General features: G+C 44.1%; 1 protein-coding gene across 2 annotated transcripts in view; it reads left to right on the top strand.

Annotated features, from left to right (window-relative positions):
* Nucleotides 1–23,278, top strand: part of CFH (complement factor H) — a 108,280-nt gene that overhangs the window by 31,877 nt on the left and 53,125 nt on the right. For both annotated transcript variants that reach the window (XM_054981646.1, XM_054981647.1), the window contains exons 9-10: nucleotides 20,519–20,701; nucleotides 22,787–22,969. In XM_054981646.1, coding sequence (XP_054837621.1) covers nucleotides 20,519–20,701; nucleotides 22,787–22,969 — 366 coding nt within the window. The remainder of the gene's footprint in view (nucleotides 1–20,518; nucleotides 20,702–22,786; nucleotides 22,970–23,278) is intronic.

Raw genomic sequence — 23,278 nt, forward strand, 5'->3', positions numbered from 1 at the left:
CATCACCGGACACAAATTATCATACATGGAGTCAATTTCGCCTTATATTTCAGTTCAACATGGGTACACTACATATCTTGTATTCCCTTCATGCTGTAATTTTTCTTAAAAGTTAACTTTCTAATATGCTATCAGATTGGTAGATCTTATACAATACAGACTATATTCAGGATCAGGTTTTCCTCCCCCCCCCCTACGTCTCGGTCTCAGTTCTCTCTGCGCAGCTGGAGCAGCTGCGCCCGCTCTCTCCTCCCCCCCACTTTCCCCTTCAGACTTTGGACTTTCTTCTTGCTGGAACTCCTGATGGTTGAACAAAAAGTCTGTCAGCTGCGCTTCCAATGTAATCTTGTAGGTTTGATCCTTATATCTAAACCAGACGCCTTCTGGAAACAACCATTTATATTTTACATCACATTTCCTCAAGAAAGCCGCAAGTCCTTTATACTTAAATCTTCTTTTACGAGCCAAAAATGGAACATCCTTCAATATTTTAACCTTATTGCCCAAATAATCCAAGTCCGCATTGTACGAATTATATAAGATGGTGTCCCGAATCCTCTTAGATGAAAAGTCAATAATAATCTCGTGAGGCAGCTGACGCTTCATTACAGACTTTGAAGATGTCGGCCAGACTTCCAAAATATCGCTTTTTAACTCTTCTTTAGTTGCCTTTGCGAATGGTGCCAAAAGTCCAGACATCAAATCTTTTAAATTTTCACTTTGCTCCTCTTTTACATTCTTTTTTTAAAAAAAATTTATTGGATTAGAAACATTTAATATCCATTACAATCAATTTCCTTTAAATTCTAATATTCCAATTCTAACTCCCTCCCTTTCCCCCCCTTTTATTGACTTCCAACAGTTTTCCAACCCTTTGTCTATTTTCCCCCTACTCATTTCAAACTTATTTTATCTATTAAACATATATTTTCACTCTCTTCTAAGCTTATCTATTATAACACAGTGCTATCTCTATTTCCCTTCCCTTTTAACTTATCAACTAAATAATACATTCCTGGCATATATTCTTCAATAGTCATTTTAGTAGCCTGTACTCTATCTTGCTCATTCTAGTCTCGTCTATATGGTACAAACAATTTGTCCCTCATTATACATAACTTTAAGTACATTATAAGCATTGCATACATTCAATATAAGTCAATCAATTTAACCCATACTCCATATGTTACTCTTTACTTCCTTCTACATATCTTATCTTCATACTATTTTAGTTATCTAATTTCTCCATTATACAACTATCTGCCAAAAATAGTCAATCATTTTAACCCATATACACATTCAGCATGAGTCAATCAATTTAACCTATATTCTGTATGCTACTATATATTTTCCCCCCTTTCTTGCATTCATTCATTTTGATTATATAAATTCTCCATTATACAATTATCTGCCAGCGATGAAATTAATTAGTTTCTATTCTTATAGATCTTATAATAACACCTCTATTACTTAATACTATGTATAGTAGTCAAATAGAATAATTGCTTAGAAATTTTCAATTAACTCTCCACCCCCCAGTATAGTCACTTCCCTCTTCTTTTGTTATATTTCAATAATTTTCAAACTGCCACAGTTCTCCTCCCACCTCCCATTTTTTCACCGAGTACTGTTTCAGCTTCTCCCAATCCGTGTTAAACTGTCCTGGATCAAGGTCTCTCAGTTTTCTTGTCATTTTATCCATCTCCACCATGTACAGCAATTTGTAAATCCATTTTATCCATCTCCACCATGTACAGCAATTTGTAAATCCAGTCCTCAATAGTTGGCACTTCTTGTACTTTCCACTTTTGCGCGTACAAAAGTCTAGCCGCTGCTGTCATATAAAATAGCAGTGTCCTGTATTGTGCTGGAATGTCCTCAATTCCCAAGTTCAGTAGCAGGAGTTCTGGGTTCTTATTAACTTGAAATTGTAGAATCTCACTTATTACTCTTATTACTTCCCCCCAGTACTGCCTAGCTACTTCGCAAGTCCACCACATATGATACAAAGATCCTTCATGTTTTTTACATTTCCAGCACTTATTAGATGTATTCAAGTTCCCTAGCACAATTTTCTTTGGTGTCAAATACCAACGATAAATCATTTTATAGACATTCTCTTTAATATTGGTGCATGTCGTGATCTTCAACGTATTTTTCCACAAGTATTCCCACGCCTCCATTGTTATTTCTTTGTTAAAATTTATAGCCCACTTCACCATTTGCACTTTAACTGTCTCATCTTCAGTGTACCATTTTAACAACACCTTGTAGACCTTAGAGATTTCCTTTTTGTCTTCTTGTAAAATTACTTCCTCTAATTCCGAGTTCTCTATTCTTATCCCTCCCTTTGCACAGTCGGAGTTGTAAAGATCTCTAACCTGTCTATATTGAAACCAGTCATAACTTAAAGACAACTCTTCTTGCATCTTTATTCTTAATTTAGAAAGATCTGTTCGTGTTATTTCCTTGTACGTTAAACATTGTTGTTCATTATCAACAGTTCTCGGGTCTATTACTTCGTAAGGAACCACCCAGGAGGGAGTTCCTTCCTGAAGGTAATCTCCATACTTCTTCCAAATTGTGAAGAGGCTTCTCCGGATGTAATGGTGCAAAAACATAGAATCTGCTTTTACTTTTTCATACCACAGATATGCATGCCATCCAAATATTTTTTTGTATCCCTCTAAGGCCAGTAATTTGCGGTTTTTCAGTGTCATCCAATCTTTCAGCCACACCAAGCAGATTGCATCATAGTAAAGTCTTAGATTGGGCAGTTGCATTCCACCTCTCTCCTTTGCATCCTGTAATACTTTCATTTTCACCCGAGGCTTCCTGCCTGCCCAAACAAAGTCCGATATTTTCCTCTGCCATTTTTCAAACTGCTTAGAGTCCCGGATAATTGGTATTGTCTGTAACAAAAACATCACTCTTGGCAACACATTCATCTTGACTACTGCAATTCTTCCCAACCATGACAAATTCAATCTATTCCATTTAATCAGATCTTGCTCTATTTGAGTCCACAATTTCTCATAATTATTCTTGAATAGATCTATATTTTTTGCAGTCAGTTCAATTCCCAAATATTTCACCTTACTTGTTACTTCACAGTCTGTTATTTCCGTTAATAACTGTTGTTTTTGTTTAGTCATATTTTTACATAGTATCTTTGACTTCTTTTTATTTACAAAAAAACCTGCCAGATCTCCAAATTCTTTGATTTTTTTCTATTACCTTAGGCATGTTCTCAATTGGATCTTCCACAATTAACATTATATCATCTGCAAATGCTCTGACCTTATAGGAAAAGTCTTTTATTTTTATTCCACGGATCGCATTATCTTCTCGAATCTGTATCATCAAAATTTCCAAAACCAAATTGAACAACAGTGGAGACAGTGGGCAACCTTGTCTTGTACCTTTGCCTATAGTCAATTTCTTAGTCAGCTCGTCATTCACCACAATTGCTGCACTCTGGTCTCTGTAAATTTCTTTCACTGCTCTTATGAATCTTTCTCCCATTTGTAGCTGTTCCATAGTGGCAAACATAAAGTCCCAGTTCAAATTGTCAAATGCTTTTTCAGCATCCACAAAGAAGAAACCAACCTCCTTATCACAACGCCTATCATAATATTCAATAGCATTTATAACTGTCCTTAAATTGTCTTTGATTTGTCTATTCGGTAAAAAACCAGCTTGTTCTTCTCCAATAACTTCGGATAACCATCCCTTTACTCTTTCTGCCAAGATCTTCGCAAAGATCTTATAATCATTATTGAGTAAGGAAATAGGTCTATAATTTTTAACATTAGTCAAGTCTTGTCCTTCTTTGGGGATCAATGTTATATTAGCTTCACTCCAAGTATCTGGAATTCTTTGATCTCTCAAAACACCATTGATCACTTCTTTTAAGAATGGTACCAGTTCATTGACCATTACTTTATAAAATTTAGTTGTAAGTCCATCAGGTCCTGGCGCCTTTCCCAGGTTTGTTGACTGTATTGCCTTCCTTATCTCTTTCTCTGTTACTTCACTATTCAATTTGTCTCTCCAATCTTCCAAAATTGCTGGAAGCTTCATTTTCCCCAAATATGTCGCTATTGAGTCTTTATTCACTTCTTTTTTATTGTACAGTTTAGCATAAAATTTGTAAAAGGCTCTACTAATAGCAGTCTGTTCCAAATGTGCTTTATTGTCCTCACATATTTTATTTATTGTCTTCTCCTTTCTCTTCTTCAATTGCCATGCCAGGTATTTCCCAGGTTTATTTGCACCTTCAAACGACTTTTGGTTCATTCTCTTAAGATTCCATTCCAGTTCTTTGTTATTCATTGCCGTCAACTGCTCTTGAAGGATTTTAATATCCTGATAGATTTTCTTTTTCCCTGGTCTTTTCTTTAGTTGTATTTCTTTGGCTTTTATTTTCTCCATAATCTCCTGTCTCTTCTCCTCTCTTTTTTTTCTGGCTCTTCCATTTAAGTCCATTAGTGTGCCTCTAATTACTGCTTTGTAGGTATCCCATACCTTATTGGTTGGTACTTCTCGATTCATGTTATGTTGTATGAAGAACTTAGTTTCCCTTCTCAACATCTCCATATTTTCTCCCTCTTGTAACAAGTCCTCATTTATTCTCCATCCTTTCCTCTTAGTTCTTTTTCTGAACTTCCACATAATTGGATTATGATATGAGCCTACCATGGGCATTATTTCCACATCCTTAGTCCAAAGCACTAAGTCCTTTGAGGCCCAGATCATGTCAATTTGTGATAAAGTGGACTGTCTTGCGGAGAAAAATGTATATTGTCTACCTTTGGGATTCTGTATTCTCCATACATCTTCCAAAGTTTCCTGTTGCATTAATGCGAAAAAAGTCTTTGGTAATAGTCCTCTTTTCTTTTGTGCAGTTGCTGATTTTTTATCCTGCTCCAAATTTGTGACTCCATTGAAGTCTCCTGCAAGAATTATCTGGTCATAAGAAAGTTCATCTAATTGCTTCCTCAAATCCTCAAAGAAGCTCTCTTTTGCTCCGTTAGGTGCATAAATTCCAATCACCAACACTTTCTTTAAATTCCATGTACATTCCACTGCTAAAAATCTGGCTTCCACATCTCTAATCACTAGCTTTGGCTGTAGCTCCTCTTTTATATATAATGCCACTCCCCTTTTTTTCTTTTTTGAGGCCGCTACAAAATCATTGCCCAATTTGCTCGATTTAAGATATTTTACATCCTGTTTTCTAATATGAGTCTCTTGCAAACACACAATATCACATTTCTGTTTTAATAGCCAGTAGAAAATACTTTTTCTCTTATTGGGTGAGTTAAGTCCATTTACATTCCAAGATAAAACTTTACACTCCATATTCATAACCTTGTTGCTAGTAAGTCTTTTTCATTGTCCCTCAAAAACTTTTCCATTTCAAGTTCAGATCTGATGCGCTTTTTCACTCCTCCAAACTCAAATGACAATCCTTCCGGTAATTCCCATCTGTATTTTCATGTCCTTCAGAATCTGGACTAAAGCTTTATATTTTTTCCGGTCAAGCAACACCGATCTTGGTAGCTCCTTCATAATAATAACCGTCTTGCCATCAACCTCCAATGGGTCTTGAAATTGCTTACTCACAATCATTTCTCTTATATTTCTAGTCGTAAATTGCACAATCACATCTCTTGGTAGTTTCCTCTGGGTCGCAAATCTTGAATTTATACGGTACACCACATCTAGGATAGCCACAGTTTCCTCCTCCTCCTTCCCCAGGTATTCAGCTAACACCTCGGCAATTTGTTCTTGGGCTGTCTTTCCTTCCACTTCCGGCAAGCCACGAAACCTCAGCTGCTTCTCCATATGTTTACTCTCCGCAACTGCCATTCTTCCCCTCATCACCCTCATCTCTGTTCATTGCGTGTCTGCTAGGTTCTCCACCGCATTTTCCACTACCTTGAATCTTTGCTGTGTCACCTGCAGGTCATTTTGTATTGTTTCCATACTCTTCTTCACTTCTGCCAGTTCATTCTTTACTGTCTCTTTAACCTCTTTCACCAGCTCAGGTTTCATGTCCTTGAGCTCCTTAATCGCTTCTGAAAGTTTTTTATCCAAGTTCTCTATCACCATTTGCCACTCTTTTTTCGACATCGTGGGGCTTGCTTTGCCTCGCTCCCATAAGTCTGCTCGCTTCCTTAACTCCGTGGCGTTTGGCTTGGCGTTCTTTTAATTTGATTTAAATGTCCCACTTTTATAAGGAAAAAAAACGTTTAAAGAGTCCAAAATGTTGGGCGTCTTTTCTCTATGATTTTTCTATAGTTTTTGTAATCCAATATGGCCTACTTCCTCTCCTGCTGAAGTCGAGACTCTTCCCTTTTCAAAGATGGCGATTCCCTTCTTCCTGTCCTCTAGTAGGGGCCGTCTCTCTCCAGCAGCTCTATTGCTGTTACGTACTTCCTGTTTCCCGACTCCCCACAGCAGCTCTCGCGATGGTAAAAACTTTCTCACAGCCTACTATCTCCTTGTGACCACAGGTATGAAAAACAATAGTCCAATTTCTTTAATAACTTCATTTAGCTTAGTCCTTTTTCTAATATAATTCTTGCCGAGTCTTCCCCTCCTTATAATCAACCTGTTGCAGTTTAAAAGTCCACTTTAATACTTCGTTACTTTAATTAATCCGTCCCGTTTCAAGAGATAGTGATCTTTACCTTTTCAAACATCTTTCTGGGTTGTAATCACTGTTTCAATCTCAGATTCTCCTTCACCTTCTTTCCCCCTGTTGAAGCTTGGGCATGCAGGTCTTATGCCAGCCGCATTGGCTCCAGGACTGCTGCAGAGATTTTAGCCGACCTGTCTTAGGGTGGGACCTCAAGGGTTGGGAGAGAGTCCATTGCGCAGGACCCCCCCTCGCCCGAAATCAACGCACCCTGAGGTACTTAAGCGTTCTATGCCTGTTCTCCGCCTGAGAACAGTTGGCTGCGATCGTGTGTTGCCCCGCCGGCCGTTGAAATGGCAGCCCGGTCAGCTCAGCACTTAGAGCTGCGTTAGACCTTCATGGATCCCAAGCCGGAAGTCGCTCCTCTTTTACATTCTGAAGACGCAGTACCGTTTGGGCACGGTCCACTTGCAATCCTATTATTTGATTCTCCAAAAGCTTCACTTCCTTGCTTGTTGCTTTCATGAGTACTGCGTTCTCATGTGCAGACTGCTCTGCTCCGGTCGCTGTTTCTTTAATGGTTTTCACTTCACTTTCCACTGAATCAACCTTTTGCCCCATTTCATTCAGTTTCGCTACAAAGGGCTGCACAGCATCAAAGACTGCTCGTCTCACCATCTCTTCCAAAGTTTCCCCCTTCCCCTGTAACGTCGCCATTACCGATTTACTCATTGCTGGGCTCTGCTTTTTTGTTGCCATCTTGGGGGGGGGGGCGCCAGCTAAGTTCCGAAACTCCGTGAAGGGGAAGAAATCCGCACCTTCTTAGCTTCAACTCCCACCAATCCTTCGCATACGCTTAGAAATCAGAAGGGATTCGCTTACTTACAGGTTTTCACCTTAAATCTGCTTATTGCTGTTCTCCATGGCCTGGCTGCACGCGATGTACAGCGCAAGTCTGCCGGCCTCCGTTGGAGCAAACGGGCAATTTACCCCCTGCATTGCTTTCAGGGGGTTCTTCCCGCCGCACTCCGGACCCCGTCTCCCTCACTGGGAGTCCTGGGGGTTAACCCTCGTGGGTCAACCGCCCGGTCAGGCTGCTTGGACGTTTCCTCCCGGACCTGCGGAGAGGAGCATCCGACATGGCTGGGAAAACGAAACCGAATCACTTTAGAAACTTTAGTGATTTAGAATTTAGGTGTCTATTGGAGGTTTTTTTAGGTTTACTCAAGAAAATGGTAATTGTGACTCCAACTCCAACAGCTAGCTAGTATACTCAGGATCAGCTGTTATTACCAGTTAAGTAAACACTCAGTGGCTGCATTCACGTGGCAAAAATCCTTTTTCCATGCCATTGTTGCTGTGAACACAGATGTATTTGCACTGGAAAAGGAGCAACCACATGGGACTTTGGTGAAAAATTTCCTCCATCAGATGGAGCATTTGAAAAGAGAGGGAAAGGTCTCCATCTTGTTAGTGTTTTATATTTTTGTACCTGGAATCCTGCTCAGAATTTCATATACAGGTCTGGATCTCTTTTACATCCTATGGGCAATGCATTGCTGGGGCCCCATCAAATGATACACAGACACAGCACAGTTGGTAGAAATGTCCACCGATTTATTGATTACAGCCATTGGAGCACTGAAGAGGCATAGGGCAGTGGATCCATGGCATTGAAAGACCCAATGCTGTTTGGTACATTGTTCCCCAGCAAGCCTGCTGGCCACCATAGGATGGCAAGTGATGTCACACCGCCAACAGGTGCTGGATGGCCCTTGCCACCCCCTTGGCAGCTAGAAGAGCAGCTCTTTTGATGACGTGACTGGAGGGCATGGCTGGCTGAAGCTTTCCATTCTGGGAGAAACAATGTAGCTTTAATTAATGGCTGGAGTTTCAACTCCAGCCTATAAATTGCTCTGGATAAGGAGGGATCATGAGTTGAACCACTAGTGCTCCATTCGATGGCTCTGCTGAAGGTTTTACTGCCCAGGCCTGATCTGGGTGGTCTGAGAATTGGAGAATTGGAGACGGGAAACATCCACTCACAGCTATGATTGGAGTTCAAAGGCAAGTTGACCCTCAAGTCTTAAATTAAGGACTTCAAAGATTTAAGAAACTCTACAACACAACTATTTATTCTGTGGTGAGATAATATTGTTTTTTCCTGGACTTTCTCTTTTTTCCTTTCTTTTTAACTGAGACAAGAAGATTAATACATCATTAGCAGAAATCTCTTAAACTCATAAACATATGAAGAAAGAAAGATTGAATGGACTAAGGGAAACCAAAAGTCTATTGTTTGTTAATTTCTGTAATTGGTGAATTTGTATTGGGAGAAAGTGTTTTGGTTTGACCAGATAAATAAAACTGCGTAGAAGGAGCTAAGGGCGAAGCACTGGCCTTGAAAGTTGGGACTGGAAAGTAAACAAAGCCAATAGTAAATAATACTGCCTGTAAAAGGCTTCACAATCATCTTTGGTGGACTTGTCCTAAAGCAAAAAAATTTGGTCACAAACTCATGATAATTCAGAAAATTTTGAAGATCAATATACAGTTTAAACCAGAACTCTTTTTGTTGGGTCTAATGGACAAATAATTGGAAAATAAACATGATACCCTATTTCTATATATGACAACAGCGGCTAGGCTTTTTGCGCAAAAATGGAAAAGTATAGTATTGCCTTCAATGGATGACTGAATTGTGGAAATGATGGAGTTAGCAGAGATGGCTTAACTTACAGCTCTGATCAGAGTGCAAACATTGTCTACCTTTATGGTAAACTGGAAACCCCTTATTGACTTTCTGTGTGAGACGAGAAAAAATGAACTGATGATTTGTGGATTTGATTTCTAAGTTAAATTTTGGGAAAATAAATAGAAGATGGACAGTGTTGAAAAGATAAATTCGGAAGGTATCAAAACTACAAGTATAATATTTGTAAGGATATGACAGGTGTTGTAGAGAAAAATAGAAAATGAAATATGGTTTTTCTTTAATTTTTTTTGTTCTCAGAAAGAGCTGCTCTTTCTGCACTGTTCACCCTGGTGGATCCGGCCCAATGCCTCAAAAACCACCACAGGAAGAAGGCCCACCAATGCTCCAATGGGTTTAGCTAAGTTAGATACCCCCTCCCCCCAGGCGGTCCCCAGCTCTGGTACCCCAAAGAAAGGCAAAAAAGCCTCCAGGGACCCTAGCCAATCTGGCCCCGGCAAGAAAAATTTCCTTCCTTGCCCACTTTCAGGTGACCAGCCCAACTGACCCAGGGAATCTTGGCCATGACCACCCAGGGGCACTGCCATCCCCTCTATTTCCACTTGCATCTTGTACCATGTCAGCTCATCAGCTGGAACACCGTTAGGAACAGCCAAATCTGTAACTAGAATAAAGAAGCGTTAGTTCCTTCCTCGCTTCACATGTACCCCAGATAAGCCTTTGAGGCTCACTGCCAAATGGACTGGATGCGGGCCACTGGCCAGCTGGCTTCTGCTGAACTGGTGGCCACCCCAGTGCAAAAGGAACGGGACTCGAACCTGGCTGCCTCCAAGCTTCCCTACAACTCAGCTGTGACTTGGAATCTGGTGAGGAATGCCCTGTTCGCATTCTTCAACCAGTGACCCGCATCCTGAGGGCAGATGGCCATGGCGGCTCGCAGCACTTAACCTGGCCAGAGGACCTCCTGGTCACTCTGCGCAGGTGTATCAGCACCCCTTGCCCCTGCTAATCAGTCTTGAACCACCGGACCCTGGATTTAGAGATCATTCCTGCCCCATCTCCCATTGCCAGTATACATCCCGATGGGTCCCACACCAAAACTGCCACATGCTCCCTATCCAGATAGCTCAATAAAATGCAAAGTGAATGCTACCCTGAACAGCATGACTTCAAACAATGACTGGTGGGTGCTGTGAAGGCATTCCTGGATGCCCTCCAGAATATTCCCAATTATTGGCCATCTGGTGTCCTTCCGAACTGGCTCCATGTGGGGGGCCAGCCCACCATGGCTCATCTGGCCTGAAAGCTGTTGGATGGGTCATACAGCCTTGCTGTAGAAGGAGATGGCTGCCAGGCAGATCCGCATGGTCTTAGGGGGTGTGCCCTTTCCCAAGCAGGCCTGCCCGGCATCCCTGTACCACTCCTTCTGACACTGCCCTTGTCTCGCATCCAGACCTCCCTTCCAGAAATGGCAGGAAGGCAGAGACTGCCACTGAGTATGCTTACCAGGTGGCTGGTGCCAGCAGGTTTGAGACTCCCTGCATGAAAAGTTGCTCTCAAGCTCCCCCAGCTCCTCCATAAGGCATTCTAGGCACCTCCCCACTGTGGTGCCAACACCGGACTCTCTCTTTCTGAAAGCAGTGCAAGGCATTCACAATGATGTTCTCCACTTATGAAACATAACAAGCCACTACCTTCATGTTAACATATGAGCAAACCACATAACTCTGCCCCAAGTGTCTTACCCTCTCAGAACTCACCATCCAAACAACCACCTGGTTGTGGCCTCAAATAGGACCTTGTAGGCCCAAAATGTCTCCCACCAAGGCGCCACTGCCCCCTGGCTAAACTGGACTCCAACAATGTGAGGTTCTGTCTAATATCGGTCTCCCACCTTAATGGTGGCCACGAATGGTGCCCCACCTCCCATCCAAGCACACACAAAAGGCGTGCCACACCCACAGATCTGCCTGCCCCTTGCAGATATGAAGGTGGTGGTAAAAGTCCACCAACCCCCATTTTCTCAGGCACCTGAGGCCCTCCATGGGCCACCTCATCCGCACCCAGGGAGCCTCCCCCAGCCCCTATAACTGGAAATCATCCCTGTAAAGTGCAGCATGTGGGAAGGAGCAACAGGCCATAGCTGCCCATCCAGGCACCTGGTGACCACCCCATAGGCAGCTCTTATGCAGGATCCTACATGGCAGCACACATGTTAGGACTTGGTCCCATGTGTGAAATTCTGAAAGCCTGGACTGGAGCCTTCCCAAATCAGCCCAGCCGAATCCCGGTCATGATGACACTACCCGAAGGGTAGATATCAGCAAGCCAACTTGCATACATGGCATGGTCCACTCTGTGTGCCCACTGGAATCCAGCACTCGCTGCCCCAGGAGGGTGTAGTTCCCCACCATTGCCCTTGATGCCATCCCAACTGCCCTCCTTCCCAGAAGAGGGGGGTACAGCACACTTGACCTGCACCCCCCTCACATTGTGAGGTGTTGGACTGTCTTCGGGATCTGCACATAAGAGTATGTGTGTGCACTGGGCTTTGGTGCCTTTCTGGGCTCTGATGCCCCTTGCTCTGCCCCCCAAACCAAGCAATAGCTGTTGTGTGTCCTGGGCCCAAGAATCTCCCGCCATCAGGTCCAGACTCCAGACCATCCAAGCCAGTGCCGCCTGCTCCTACTGGAAACTGTTTTCCAGGTTCCCTAGTGGAGGGAACATAACACTTCACTTGGCCCTCATGACAGAAAACACCAGGGGTTGTATCCAAGCACTGCCTTGTAGCCTGCCCTGGTCTATTGACTGAGACTTGGCCCCTCCTATGAAAATCATTTGCCCTCTGGAGCATGCTGTCTGCCACAATTGAAAGATCATTGCCTAGGTTGGTCCTGCTGCAAAGCCAGGTTGTGTTGAGTTATAGGGGCTGCCTAATACCTCAGGATCTTCTGAGCACTACAGCCAACTGACAGCTGCAACTCTATTTCTCTCTGTGTATCTTTTCTCATATCTCAGTAGCATCCTCTCCCCCCCTAGCATCAGCTTCCTATCTGACCAAGCCTCCGGGGGTACCCAAATTCATCATGTTAGCTGTCTTACACACTAACTGTTACATCCCGCTGCCTATTACTGTTTCCTGTGTGCTGGGAGAAGCAAGAGGGCCTTTCTGTGTGAATATTGGTGTGAACATTATTATCATTAAGATTTTCTTGGGTGAATGGACTCTCATTGAAAAGATTGTATGTGAACAATTGTAACTGCGACTGTTGATTGTGTTTGTTATATTACCATTCTTTGCACTGTGCACTTTAAGAGTTAGTACTGTAATTGTAGTGAACTTGGTTCTTAGATTAAAGACTGAAAGTATTGGATTAACTGGTGTGGAGTGCCGAGGAAAGTTTGGCTGTCTGTCTGGTGTACCGGCCACCTAGCGCACCGGCAGATGCCCTGCTGCGCCTGTTGGAGGTGGTTGCGGGCTGGGCCTTGGTGTACCCCAGGCTGATGGTGCTGGGGGACTTCAATGTCCATGCTAATGATGCCACTTCTGTGCAGGCTGCGGACCTAGTGTCAGCCATGGCAACACTGGGACTTCCCCAGTTTGTATCGGCACCCACACATAAAGTGGGCCACACGCTGGATTTGATCTTCGGGATGGGACTGGATGTGGTTCTGGACAGAATAGAGTTCATGCCATGGTCAGACCATGCGGTCCTGGAAGCTCGGCTGGGTGTGCTACCCCCCGCCCTGCAAGGGCGGTGACCAAATTTATGCTCGCCCGCAGAGACTCATGGATCCAATTGGTTTCCAGAATGCCCTGTGGGAACCGATGCTCCACAGCAGTTTATTGGATGTGCTGGTGGAGGATTGGCAGGCCCGGCTCTCCGAGGCCATCGATAAAATTGTCCCTCGTCATCCTCTTCGTTGCTGAAATCACCGAACTCCTTGGTATACAGAGGAGCTATGGTGACAAAAATGGGAACTAAGACGACTTGAGCACATATAGCGGCGAGCTTGTGATGTGGAGGCAAGAACATCTTATAGGTTGTTTATGAGATCCTATGAGATGGCAGTGAAGGCCGTGAAGAAGGAATACTATGCAGCTTCCATTGCATCAGCTAGCTCATGCCCGGCTAAATTGTTTAATGTGGTGCGTTTACTGGTCTCCCAATCAGGTGGAGACCACAAAAATTTGGATTTGGAGATAAGCTGTGAGGCTTTTGCGAGCTTTTCTGCTGATAAGATCTTGTCTCTCCGCTGCGACTTACCGGCTACAGTTGTTACAGTATGTGAACTAGAGGCCCCTTGGCCATCTTCGGGGTGGATATTTGATCATTTCAGCTCCCTTTTCAGGGAGGAGGTGGACAGGATTCTGCAGGTGGTGCGGCCTACCACATGCCCCCTGGACCTGTGTCCATCGTGGCTGGTGAAAGCCAGTGTCGACGAACTACTGGATTCCTTGGAGGCGATTGTAAATTTGTCCTTAAGCTCTGGAGTTTTTCATAGGGCGTTTAAAGGAGGCTGAGGTACGGCCTCTTCTGAAGAAACCATCATTACATCTCGCCGATTTGCTGAGCTACCACCTGGTCTCGAACCTCCCGTTTCTGAGTAAGGTGGTTGAGCGAGTGGTGGAGAAACAACTGCAGAATTTCCTGAAGGAGACCTCGGCCCTAGATCCCTTCCAGTCCAGTTCCCGCCCAGGACATGGGGTGGAGACACTGCTGGTCATCCTCACAGACGATCTCTGCAGGCAGCTGGATCGGAGCGGATTGGCGCTGCTGATTTTATTGGATCTGTCAGCAGCATTCAATATGGTCGACTACGATCTTTTGACCCACTGCCTTGCCGATGTGGGGATCCAGGGGATAGCACTGCAGTGGCTAGTCTCCTTTCTCCATGATCAGGGACAGAGGGTGGCGCTAGGGGAGAAGTTATCGTCTCATAGGCCACTAGTATGTGGTGTGCTGCAGGGAGCGATACTCTCCCCATTTTTATTTAATATCTATATGCGCCCCCTCGCCCAGTTGGTGCGGAGTTTCAGGCTTGGGTGTCACCAATATGCGGATGACACCTAGCTTTATCTGTTGATGGACGGATGGCCTGGATCGGCCCCGAATGTCCTGGAGTGTGCTTTTGAAGCTGTGGCTGGATGGTTGAGACAAAGTTGGCTGAAACTGAACCCTTCAAAGACGACAGACTTGAGTCGTGGAAATGTGGACTCGGGACCCCGGCTTCCTATACTCTATGGGGCAGTGCTTACACTGGCTCCGAGAGTTAGGAGCCTAGGGGTGATTCTTGATTCCTCCCTGACAATAGAGGATCAGGTTTCGGCGGTTGCCAGGTCTTCTTTTTACTAAATTCGACAAACCAGGCAACTTGCCCCCTATCTATCATCCTGTGACCTGACTACAGTGGTCCAAGCAATGGTCACCTCTAGATTGGACTACTGTAACACACTCTACGCTGGGCTTCCCTTGAACCTGATCCGGAGGTTACAGCTGGTGCAGAATGCGGTAGCATGGGTTATTGCTGGAACACCAATATGGGAACATATAACACCGGTATTGCGCCAGCTGCATTGGTTACCGGTGGAGTACCAAATCAGGTTCAAGGTTTTTGTATTAACCTATAAAGCCCTAAGTGGACTGAGACTGTTGTATCTGTGGGACCGCCTCTCCCCATATGAGCCCCAGAGGACCCTTCGCTCGAGCGATAAACATCTGTTAAAGATCCCTGGCCCTAGGGAGGCCCGCCTGGCGTCGACCAGGGCCACGGCTTTTTTGGCCCTGGCCCCAGCCTGGTGGAACGCTCTGTCTTGCAAGACCAGAGCCCGGCAGAACCGGTTAGCATTTCACCAGGCCTACAAGACAGAGCTGTTCTGCCAGGCATATGGTTGATGCTAGGTAGTGCCCCCCCTCATGGGGGGTTAAACTATATGCCCTCACATCTCTTACCATCTCTCATATACTTTGCTGAAAAATGCTCTATAGATGGTGAAAGGTGTGTGTCTAACATGCTGCTATGCTTTCTGTTTTTATACTTATATAGATGTAGTATATTTTTAACTGAATGATATGTACTATTTATGTTTTTAATGGTAATGTTGATTAATTGTGTAGAGTATTTTAAGTTCTTGTTGTGATTCGCCCTAAGCCCACTTGTGTGGGGTGGGCGGACTATAAATTGAATACATTAAATTAAATTAATTGTGCATGGTGCACTTTAAGGACTTCATTGTTTCCGCAGTCGTATTTTGCTGTATTATTGACTATTGGATGAGCCAGATAGAAGAAGAGTTAGCATGCAGATGAATCAGCCACGTAACGGCCAGTGACCCTGCTAAGTCAAGGAGAAGACTGTTCATCCCATTCATCAAGCTGCACCTGCAGTTCTCTGTTTGAAATAATTGTAAAAGTCCACTAAAAGAGCTGAGTGGCAGCCCAGCTCAAGCAGTTGGATACTCCATGTTTGAGGTGTGAAACTGAACTGGTTCCTATGGTCACGCACAGGAAGAATCCCCTAATCTGGTCCCCTCGCTTCTTGCCACATGCTCTGACTGGCAGCAGCACAGCAGGGCTTGAAGATCTTTCTTAACCAGAGGTGGGCACAGACCGGGATAATGCCACAGACCATGGAATTTTCATGGACCATGGACCACAAACTTCACAGACCAGCCTCTTCACGGACCGGTTCTTCGGTCTGTGGTCTTTCACTACTGGGGGCCTGAGGACTGCCCCCTTTGCACTCAGAGATGCCAAACTAGGCTTGGCTTCAATAGGCTCTCCTCCATCCACCTGCCAAGTCTTGCCAAAATCGCATTTTGGATGTCCGAGTTCCAGAACCCCAAAGTGACTGCCCCCAGGAAACTTCCAGTAGATAATAGGAGTCGCAAATACCAATTGACTTACATTGGCTTGCAGCACCAAAAAGTTGCAATGAAGCAAAATCAAACAGAAAAGCCTAGAGGGAAGAGCCCCCTCACTCACATAGAGAAGAATGGGAGCTCTCTGGTTGGCAGGCAGAGCTGCCTATCAATGTTTTGGGAACTAAGATTGGTGTTGCCATGGCTGTAGAACGTCCACTTTTCTATTGCCTAGGGAATTCTTTCTCCTTGCTCACAGAACAGAATGGGAGCTCTCTGGCAGAGCTGCCTTCAAGTTTTTAAGGACTGCAGAAGGTCTGCAGACATCCCCTCCATTGCCTAGAGAATTGATAGTTCGGAGCCAGGATGTCTGGACTCACGAACCATGGACCAATGGACCAGCCCAAACAGGCCAAAGTTCATGAAAAAACTGAGTCCCATGAACCGTGCGTTCGCGAACCACGAACTGGGCTGGACTGTGTCAAATTTAGGTCCATTTTCTGGACCGTGTCCACCTCTATTCCTAACTACAGAAGCGGGTGATTGAACAAAGGATCTTTCCGCATGTCCAAGATCCTTTTTTAACTGCAGCAGTGTGCAATTAAGCCTGGGATCTCACGCCAGCAAGCAGATTCTCTGGCCCCTCTCCAAACCTCATTGCACCACATTCCATTTTCAACAAGCCCCTACTTCATTAAGGCTGGGCAAACCAGAAATCAAAGCCTTGGGAGGGGCCAAGAAGTGCTGGAACCTGCCATTTGGAAAAAAATTTGCCTCTGCCCTCCAATCTGGAAATACAATCTGGAAATTGATGAAATGTGAATTTCATCGGTCTATCTCCATCTTTCATAAAGAGCCAGAAACGGGACCTTTTCAGCGAACTGGTCAGCCCGTTAGATGGTTGACTCTACTCTGCTCAGACACACCTATACCTTGTTATGACCTGTTGAATTTATTGGACTGAACTATATAATTGGTTCAAAAGATTTCTTGTGAAATATATGTATTGGTCATAGGAATTATCATCTATTATATGTATACACTCTTAGCACTTTATGTATTTATGTATAGGTGTAGATACAAGGTCTGCGTAGAATTACAATTGAAGAATTACACTGTCAAAATAAAAATAATAGGATCATTGTGAGTGTACTTGCTGGCTAAACTATGAAATAATTGAGAAATTGATTGTAGTGAGTTGCTTCGTTAGGATTCACGATATTTGTCTTTGCTTGTTGTTCTTCATGATTCTCCGAGGTTTGGTGCTCCAATCTGGAAATGGCAGGATTCTTTAAAGAAGACTTCAAGGCATATGTAGGCCTTCCAATCTAATCTGCATGGCAGATGCAGAAGAACAGCTTGATCCCTGCCCTCTACAGGCTTTGAAAAGGGGATCAGGCAGTTTGTGATATGAGAGACCTCCTTGGCCAACCAGAGGAGAAAAGAAGCTGCCCCTTACCTGGACAGCAATGTAGAGGCCATGTGCCAGCTCTGGACCTTCTCTACTCACCATTCAAAAGAGGAAGGTGAGTGGCACAGCAAGGACTGTGCCAGAGCATGAATCGTGAGACGGAGCTGGTGACTAGACAAGGCACAGGCCATTGGAGTGGCAGCATAGCCACTTCCCTCCCTTCACCTGGTGCCCGTTGCGACTGGGAGCTGTTATGACCAGGAGTGCATGGAGCAGCCTGATGCTGCTGCAGTAGATAGGAGGCTTGGCAGGCCTGCACCACCCTGCCACAGTGTGTCCTCCCCCTTCAGCCACCCACCATCCTGCCAAGGGTTCATGCCAAGCCCCCCTATAACAGGAAGTCAATGTCCGACTTCTCAGCACCGCCACTATAGCCTGGTCCCACCCTAGTGACACAAGGAACATGACTCCGGCTGATTGCTGCGTCATGTCCAGGAAAGGCATCCTGTCTGGTGCTCACTCCCTGTGCACACCAGCCAGTCTGCCATAGCAGTATGTTAAGGAGAAGGCTTTATCCAGGTCTTGTTCCCCTTGCATGCCAACCAGTGAGGAGCGCAGCTCTGACTCATTGCAGCGGCACGGTGAGGAAAAGGCATCCACCAGGTGCTCACTCTCCACGTGTGCCCACAAGGTCTTCAGCTGCAGCACCAAAAGAAGGAGGCAGGCCCTGCCTGTTGATGCAGGAGTGCACCTGGGCCCCAAGCCCCTGGGTGATAGGTAAGCCGAGGCCCAGCCTGTGAGGGTCTGTGTGCAACCAGGTCACCCCCCCCCCGCAAGGGGAAGCCCTATCCCAGTTGCCAATGGGAAGGCCTGTCCCAGCCAGGGGAGGCTTGCATGCTTTTGGGTCACCCCACCCCAAGGCAAGGACATGCAGAGACGATCCCCCCACTCCAGAGATCGGGAAGGCACTCTGCCACTCCCCTTCCATCGGATGCCCAGGAGGGAAACCTGCTGCTGCTGAATGCGACTCATGAGCCTGGAGGCGAGCAGCCCACCCTTCCAGTTGGGGCCCACCCTGTACTCCCTGGATGGGATCCCGATGGTTCAAAAGCTCCTTGCCCTGAAGCACCCGAAAGCGTCATGCTCCTGCTGCTGTCACCTTGGAATGACAGCAACCACGAGGTGATCCAAGGAGGAGCAATCCCTTTCTCTGCTCCTCCTCTTCGGCAGTCATAGTCCATCTCACACCCCAGCCTCATCAGCAACAAAGCCCGCAGTGAGTCTGCGAGCTTCTTTTACATGGTTGTTGTAAAGTTTAACATTAGCTGAAGGATAATGAATCTACTAAGCTGTTTTTCTCTGAGATTGTAATAAGCAGAAACCTGTAAAAAATGTGTTTTTCAGACGCAAGACTGTGCTTGTATCCAGCCAAATACCAACAGAAGAAGGATCAAATATAAATATTATTTATAATTTATTTGTTTAAATGACCTGAGTGAATGGGTATATGGCACTCAACTCCTATCAGCTTTCCATTTAGACCCCGTTTATTCCTGAATTGTGGAGGCTGGTAGAATCGTCTTCTAATTTTCCATCTGCAGACATTCAGATGTAGAGAGAGGAGGAGAAACCGAGAAAAGAATGGAGTGTTTGAAAACTTTTATATCTTTCATTTGCCTTTGATGGCCAGTTTTTTTTCTTTTATAAAAAGAAGTGAAAACTCTACAATAACTTGCAGCACTGTACATTATATCCATATACACTGTATATAGAGATGAAAAATGTCCATGCCATTTCTCTAATCATAATGCTGGGTCCAGTATATCCCTTAGGCTTTTAACTGAATCAGAGTCTCACCTGGATCCCATTGAAAGTGGGGAGCACAGTGTCATTCAAGGCCTCAGCCTTCCCAAGCAGCATTTACCTCCATCTTATCAGGATTCAACTTGTTCTTCCTTAGGCAATTAAGCACAGCATCTAAGCACTAATTCAAGATCTCTATGGAATCACCTGTGATTTAGATAAAGAAATACACATCTGGGTGTCATCAGCATATTGATTACTGCCTGCTCCAAAACTGTGAATGATTTCTCCTAAGGGCTTTACATAGAGATTGAACAACATGAAGGATAAGTATAGGCCTCGGGGAACCCCGCAAGACAACTCCTGCACTGGTGATTGTTGACCTCTAATACTGACCCTCTGAGTCCTGTCGGTAAGGAACAATTTAAGCCAGTCCAAGGTGCATCCCTTAATCCCAACTCCTTCCTCCAAGTGTCTCAATAAAATGGTATGATTCTCCATGACAAAGACTGCTGATAGATCCAGTATGAGCACAGAGAGAAATAGTCTAGGTCTGCATTCAAAAAGCCACCAACACCATTTCCGTTCCATAGTTTGGTTTGACTAATAGGAGATTTTTCCTCTCTAAATTTCTCATTTGTCCATTGAAAAAAATGGAGGCAAAGTCCTCACGAAAAATCTCTCCTTCCCATTTTTTCTAGGGTTTTTCTTGAGCCTTTATGTCTCTCTAATGGTGGGTGATTAAGTATCGTTGAATTACGAGTTTTCTTAAAAAATCTTTTCCAATGTTGATATGGGAGGTTCTCATGAGAATTTTTAAAAGGCTGACTTGTGTTGACTGTGCCCCTTGAGGCTGCCTCTGAAGCATCTGCATACTGGACTTCTCTTTCCCTGTCTGGGCATTTTTCTCTCCTGTTTCATCCTCCTCGGCTATCCTGCACATTCCATAAAAATGCCCAAATTCTGCAATGACATTTGCTCAATAAAGGTTAAAGGGTGTGTTTCTAAAATTGTTTTGCTAACAGAGTTCTAGTTGTGAATATTTCCTTTCTAGAAAACTCTTCCTATTCTGTTTGCCTTTAGAACAATGTGATCATACAATCAGTTTTCCACATGTTAAATTTATTCATGGTCATTGGAGTAAATTCATAGAAGGCGATGACATTTCATTTTCTTGTGAAACTGGATATTATCCTGAACAGCAGGAAGCAAAAGCCAAGTGCACAAAAAATGGCTGGTCACCCACTCCGAGGTGCATCACCAGAGGTAAGCTTTATTAATCTTCTCTTACATGATGATATGTAATCTAATAAACTGGATGCTATATATTTTAATCTACTTTAAACAAGCTAGATTATATGATTGTTTTCCTCACTGCTACAGATAATGTAATCTCTCTTTATACAAACGATCATTCACAAAGAGGGGTGGTACCTGCCACTATTGTTTCCCGCACCCTCCCCTCTTGAGTCCATATACACTTTAGGAACATGTTGAGAGAGCCACCATGAAGACTCTGTAATCAGAACTGTAGAGAGTCCTATTCAAGTGCCCACTGAGTTGTGAGGTTCAAGGTTCACCTGGGACCTTGGGTAAGTTACTTTTTTTCAGCCTTACCTACCTCACAGGGTTGTTGTATGGATAAAGTGGAGTAAGCAAAACCATGCATATCACGTTACCACACATATCATGCTTACTGGAGGATGTGTGGGACAAAGATGTTAGAGGCAGATATACAATATTGTGGAAGGAACCAAGGCTAGTGAAGCAAGCACTGCTCTCCACAACCTTTTTTCAGTCTTGTTCAAAACATTGTTATCCTGCCTTATCTCCTCAGACTCAAGATAGCTAACAATACAGCAAGCAAGTTGTAAGGACACAGTACACACTCATCCAGTTAGGAAGATCAAAACACAGATAGAAACATTCAAAAGATAGACAGCACTCAACATTTAAAACACTCATAATTAAAAACACACCAAATTACACACACAGAAATTACACTTTTCCCATTGCAGGTTGATTCTCTCTACTCCAAGAGCAGAGAACACTTTTTTCTGCTGCCTCAGCACTCAGGGCCAAACTACACAATACATTTGGATATGAGTCAGCAGGAGAAAAAAGCATCCCAGGGCCATTTTTACTTAGGAGAGCCATGGGAGGCTGAGCCCCTCCTCTCCTGGTACATAGTCCTGATTCAAATCAAGCCCTGCAGCACTTGGGTAAGTCAGTTCTTTCGAGCTGCCATGTGGTTGTGTAGAAAGCAAGTTGGGTTAGGGAAACCCTGATCCAGCCTATAGTCAAATGTATTGTGTAGTTTGGCCCTCAGCAAGCATAGAATTGCAGGCTGAGATTCTTAAATGCAACCTATTATCCCTTTAAAGACTTTTGTGAGTAGAACTAACATCCCATAGAAAGTGATGAGATCTGAAGGGAAAGAGAAACATCATACCTTATCTAAGAGCTGGAAATTTCAGAGAACTTTCAGGTAGAGGCTGGAGATCTCCTGGAACTGCAACTGATCTCTATACTACAGAGATCAGCTCCCTTGGAGAAAAAGACTGCTTTGGTATGTGGCATCAAGACCCCTCTTAGTGCCCTCCCCACACTGAACTTTGCCATCCTCAGGCTCCGCCTCCAAATCTCCAGGAATTTCTCATTCCAGGGTTGCCATCCCTAAATCAGAGGGCCCTGATGCTAGCTGCACTAATAGTGGCTGGCTGGTGTGTTTGGGGGATGAAGAGGGATTAGGGTTGCCAACTCCAGGTTTGAAAATTCCTGGAGCTTTGGGGGCAGAGCCTGGGAGAGTGGGGTTTAGGGATATAAAAAACCTCAGTGGGGTATAATGCCATACAGCCCACCCTCCAAAGCAGCAGTTTTCTCCAGGTAACTGATTTTTGTAGTCTGGAGATCAGTTGGAATTCCAGGTGATCGCCAGGCCCCACCTGGATGCTGGCAACCCTAGAGATGGTGGCTGATCTTCCTAAATATTATCTGGAAGCATTGAGGATCCCAGTTTTTGGCAGATCCCCACATCTCACCTGAGGGAACCCCACACTAGGTTTCCTTTTAGATATACAATATAGAGTAAAAAAGATTGTTTATATTGAACTGTAAATAATCTTGTTATTCACTATATAATTTACCAATTCTATATGAAGTCTTTCAATGGAAAGGCTAAAGTGAAAGAAGATTTAAAGTTGTGAGGTAGAAGTGGTGTGATATAGCTTCTAGCACATGTTCTATAATGTATGAAGCGTACTGGATTAAATGGAGTTTGAATTTGATTTAGTAATACAGTTCTTAAACTATTATTTAAACTATTAAACAGTCTCCTTTTGTCTCCATTAGAAATACCTACCTGTCAAAGAGATTCTCTACCTAATGGCTTTTTCACTGACCAAAAGGACCAGTTTGCTCTCAATGAGAGAACAAGATACAGCTGTCGAATTGGTTTCACGACTCCAGAAGGACATGAAGAGGGAGAGACTCAGTGTCGTAGAGAAGGATGGACACCGAAGCCAGAGTGTGTCCGTAAGTAGTTCAAAGACTGGGAACTTCTGTGTTGTTTATACAGCATTACAAGGAAAACAGGGTTGAAAATCAATTGAATCAGCCCACAACTTGGAACACTAAGTAACAAAAGTTTAAAAAGTCATTTGGTGACAACTATCCATCAAACATGATGAATAATAGGACTAAAAATCCAATATGGTGAAGTGGAATAAATATTGAACTGGGAAGACATTTATACATTCAGCCATTACTCATCTTGGTTGGATGATGTGGGGCCAGTCATTCTCATCCTAATGTAGCACACAGGTTGTGAGCAAAAAATGGAGG

This window comes from Eublepharis macularius, chromosome 5, assembly GCF_028583425.1.
Source record: "Eublepharis macularius isolate TG4126 chromosome 5, MPM_Emac_v1.0, whole genome shotgun sequence".
Lineage (NCBI taxonomy): Eukaryota > Metazoa > Chordata > Lepidosauria > Squamata > Eublepharidae > Eublepharis > Eublepharis macularius.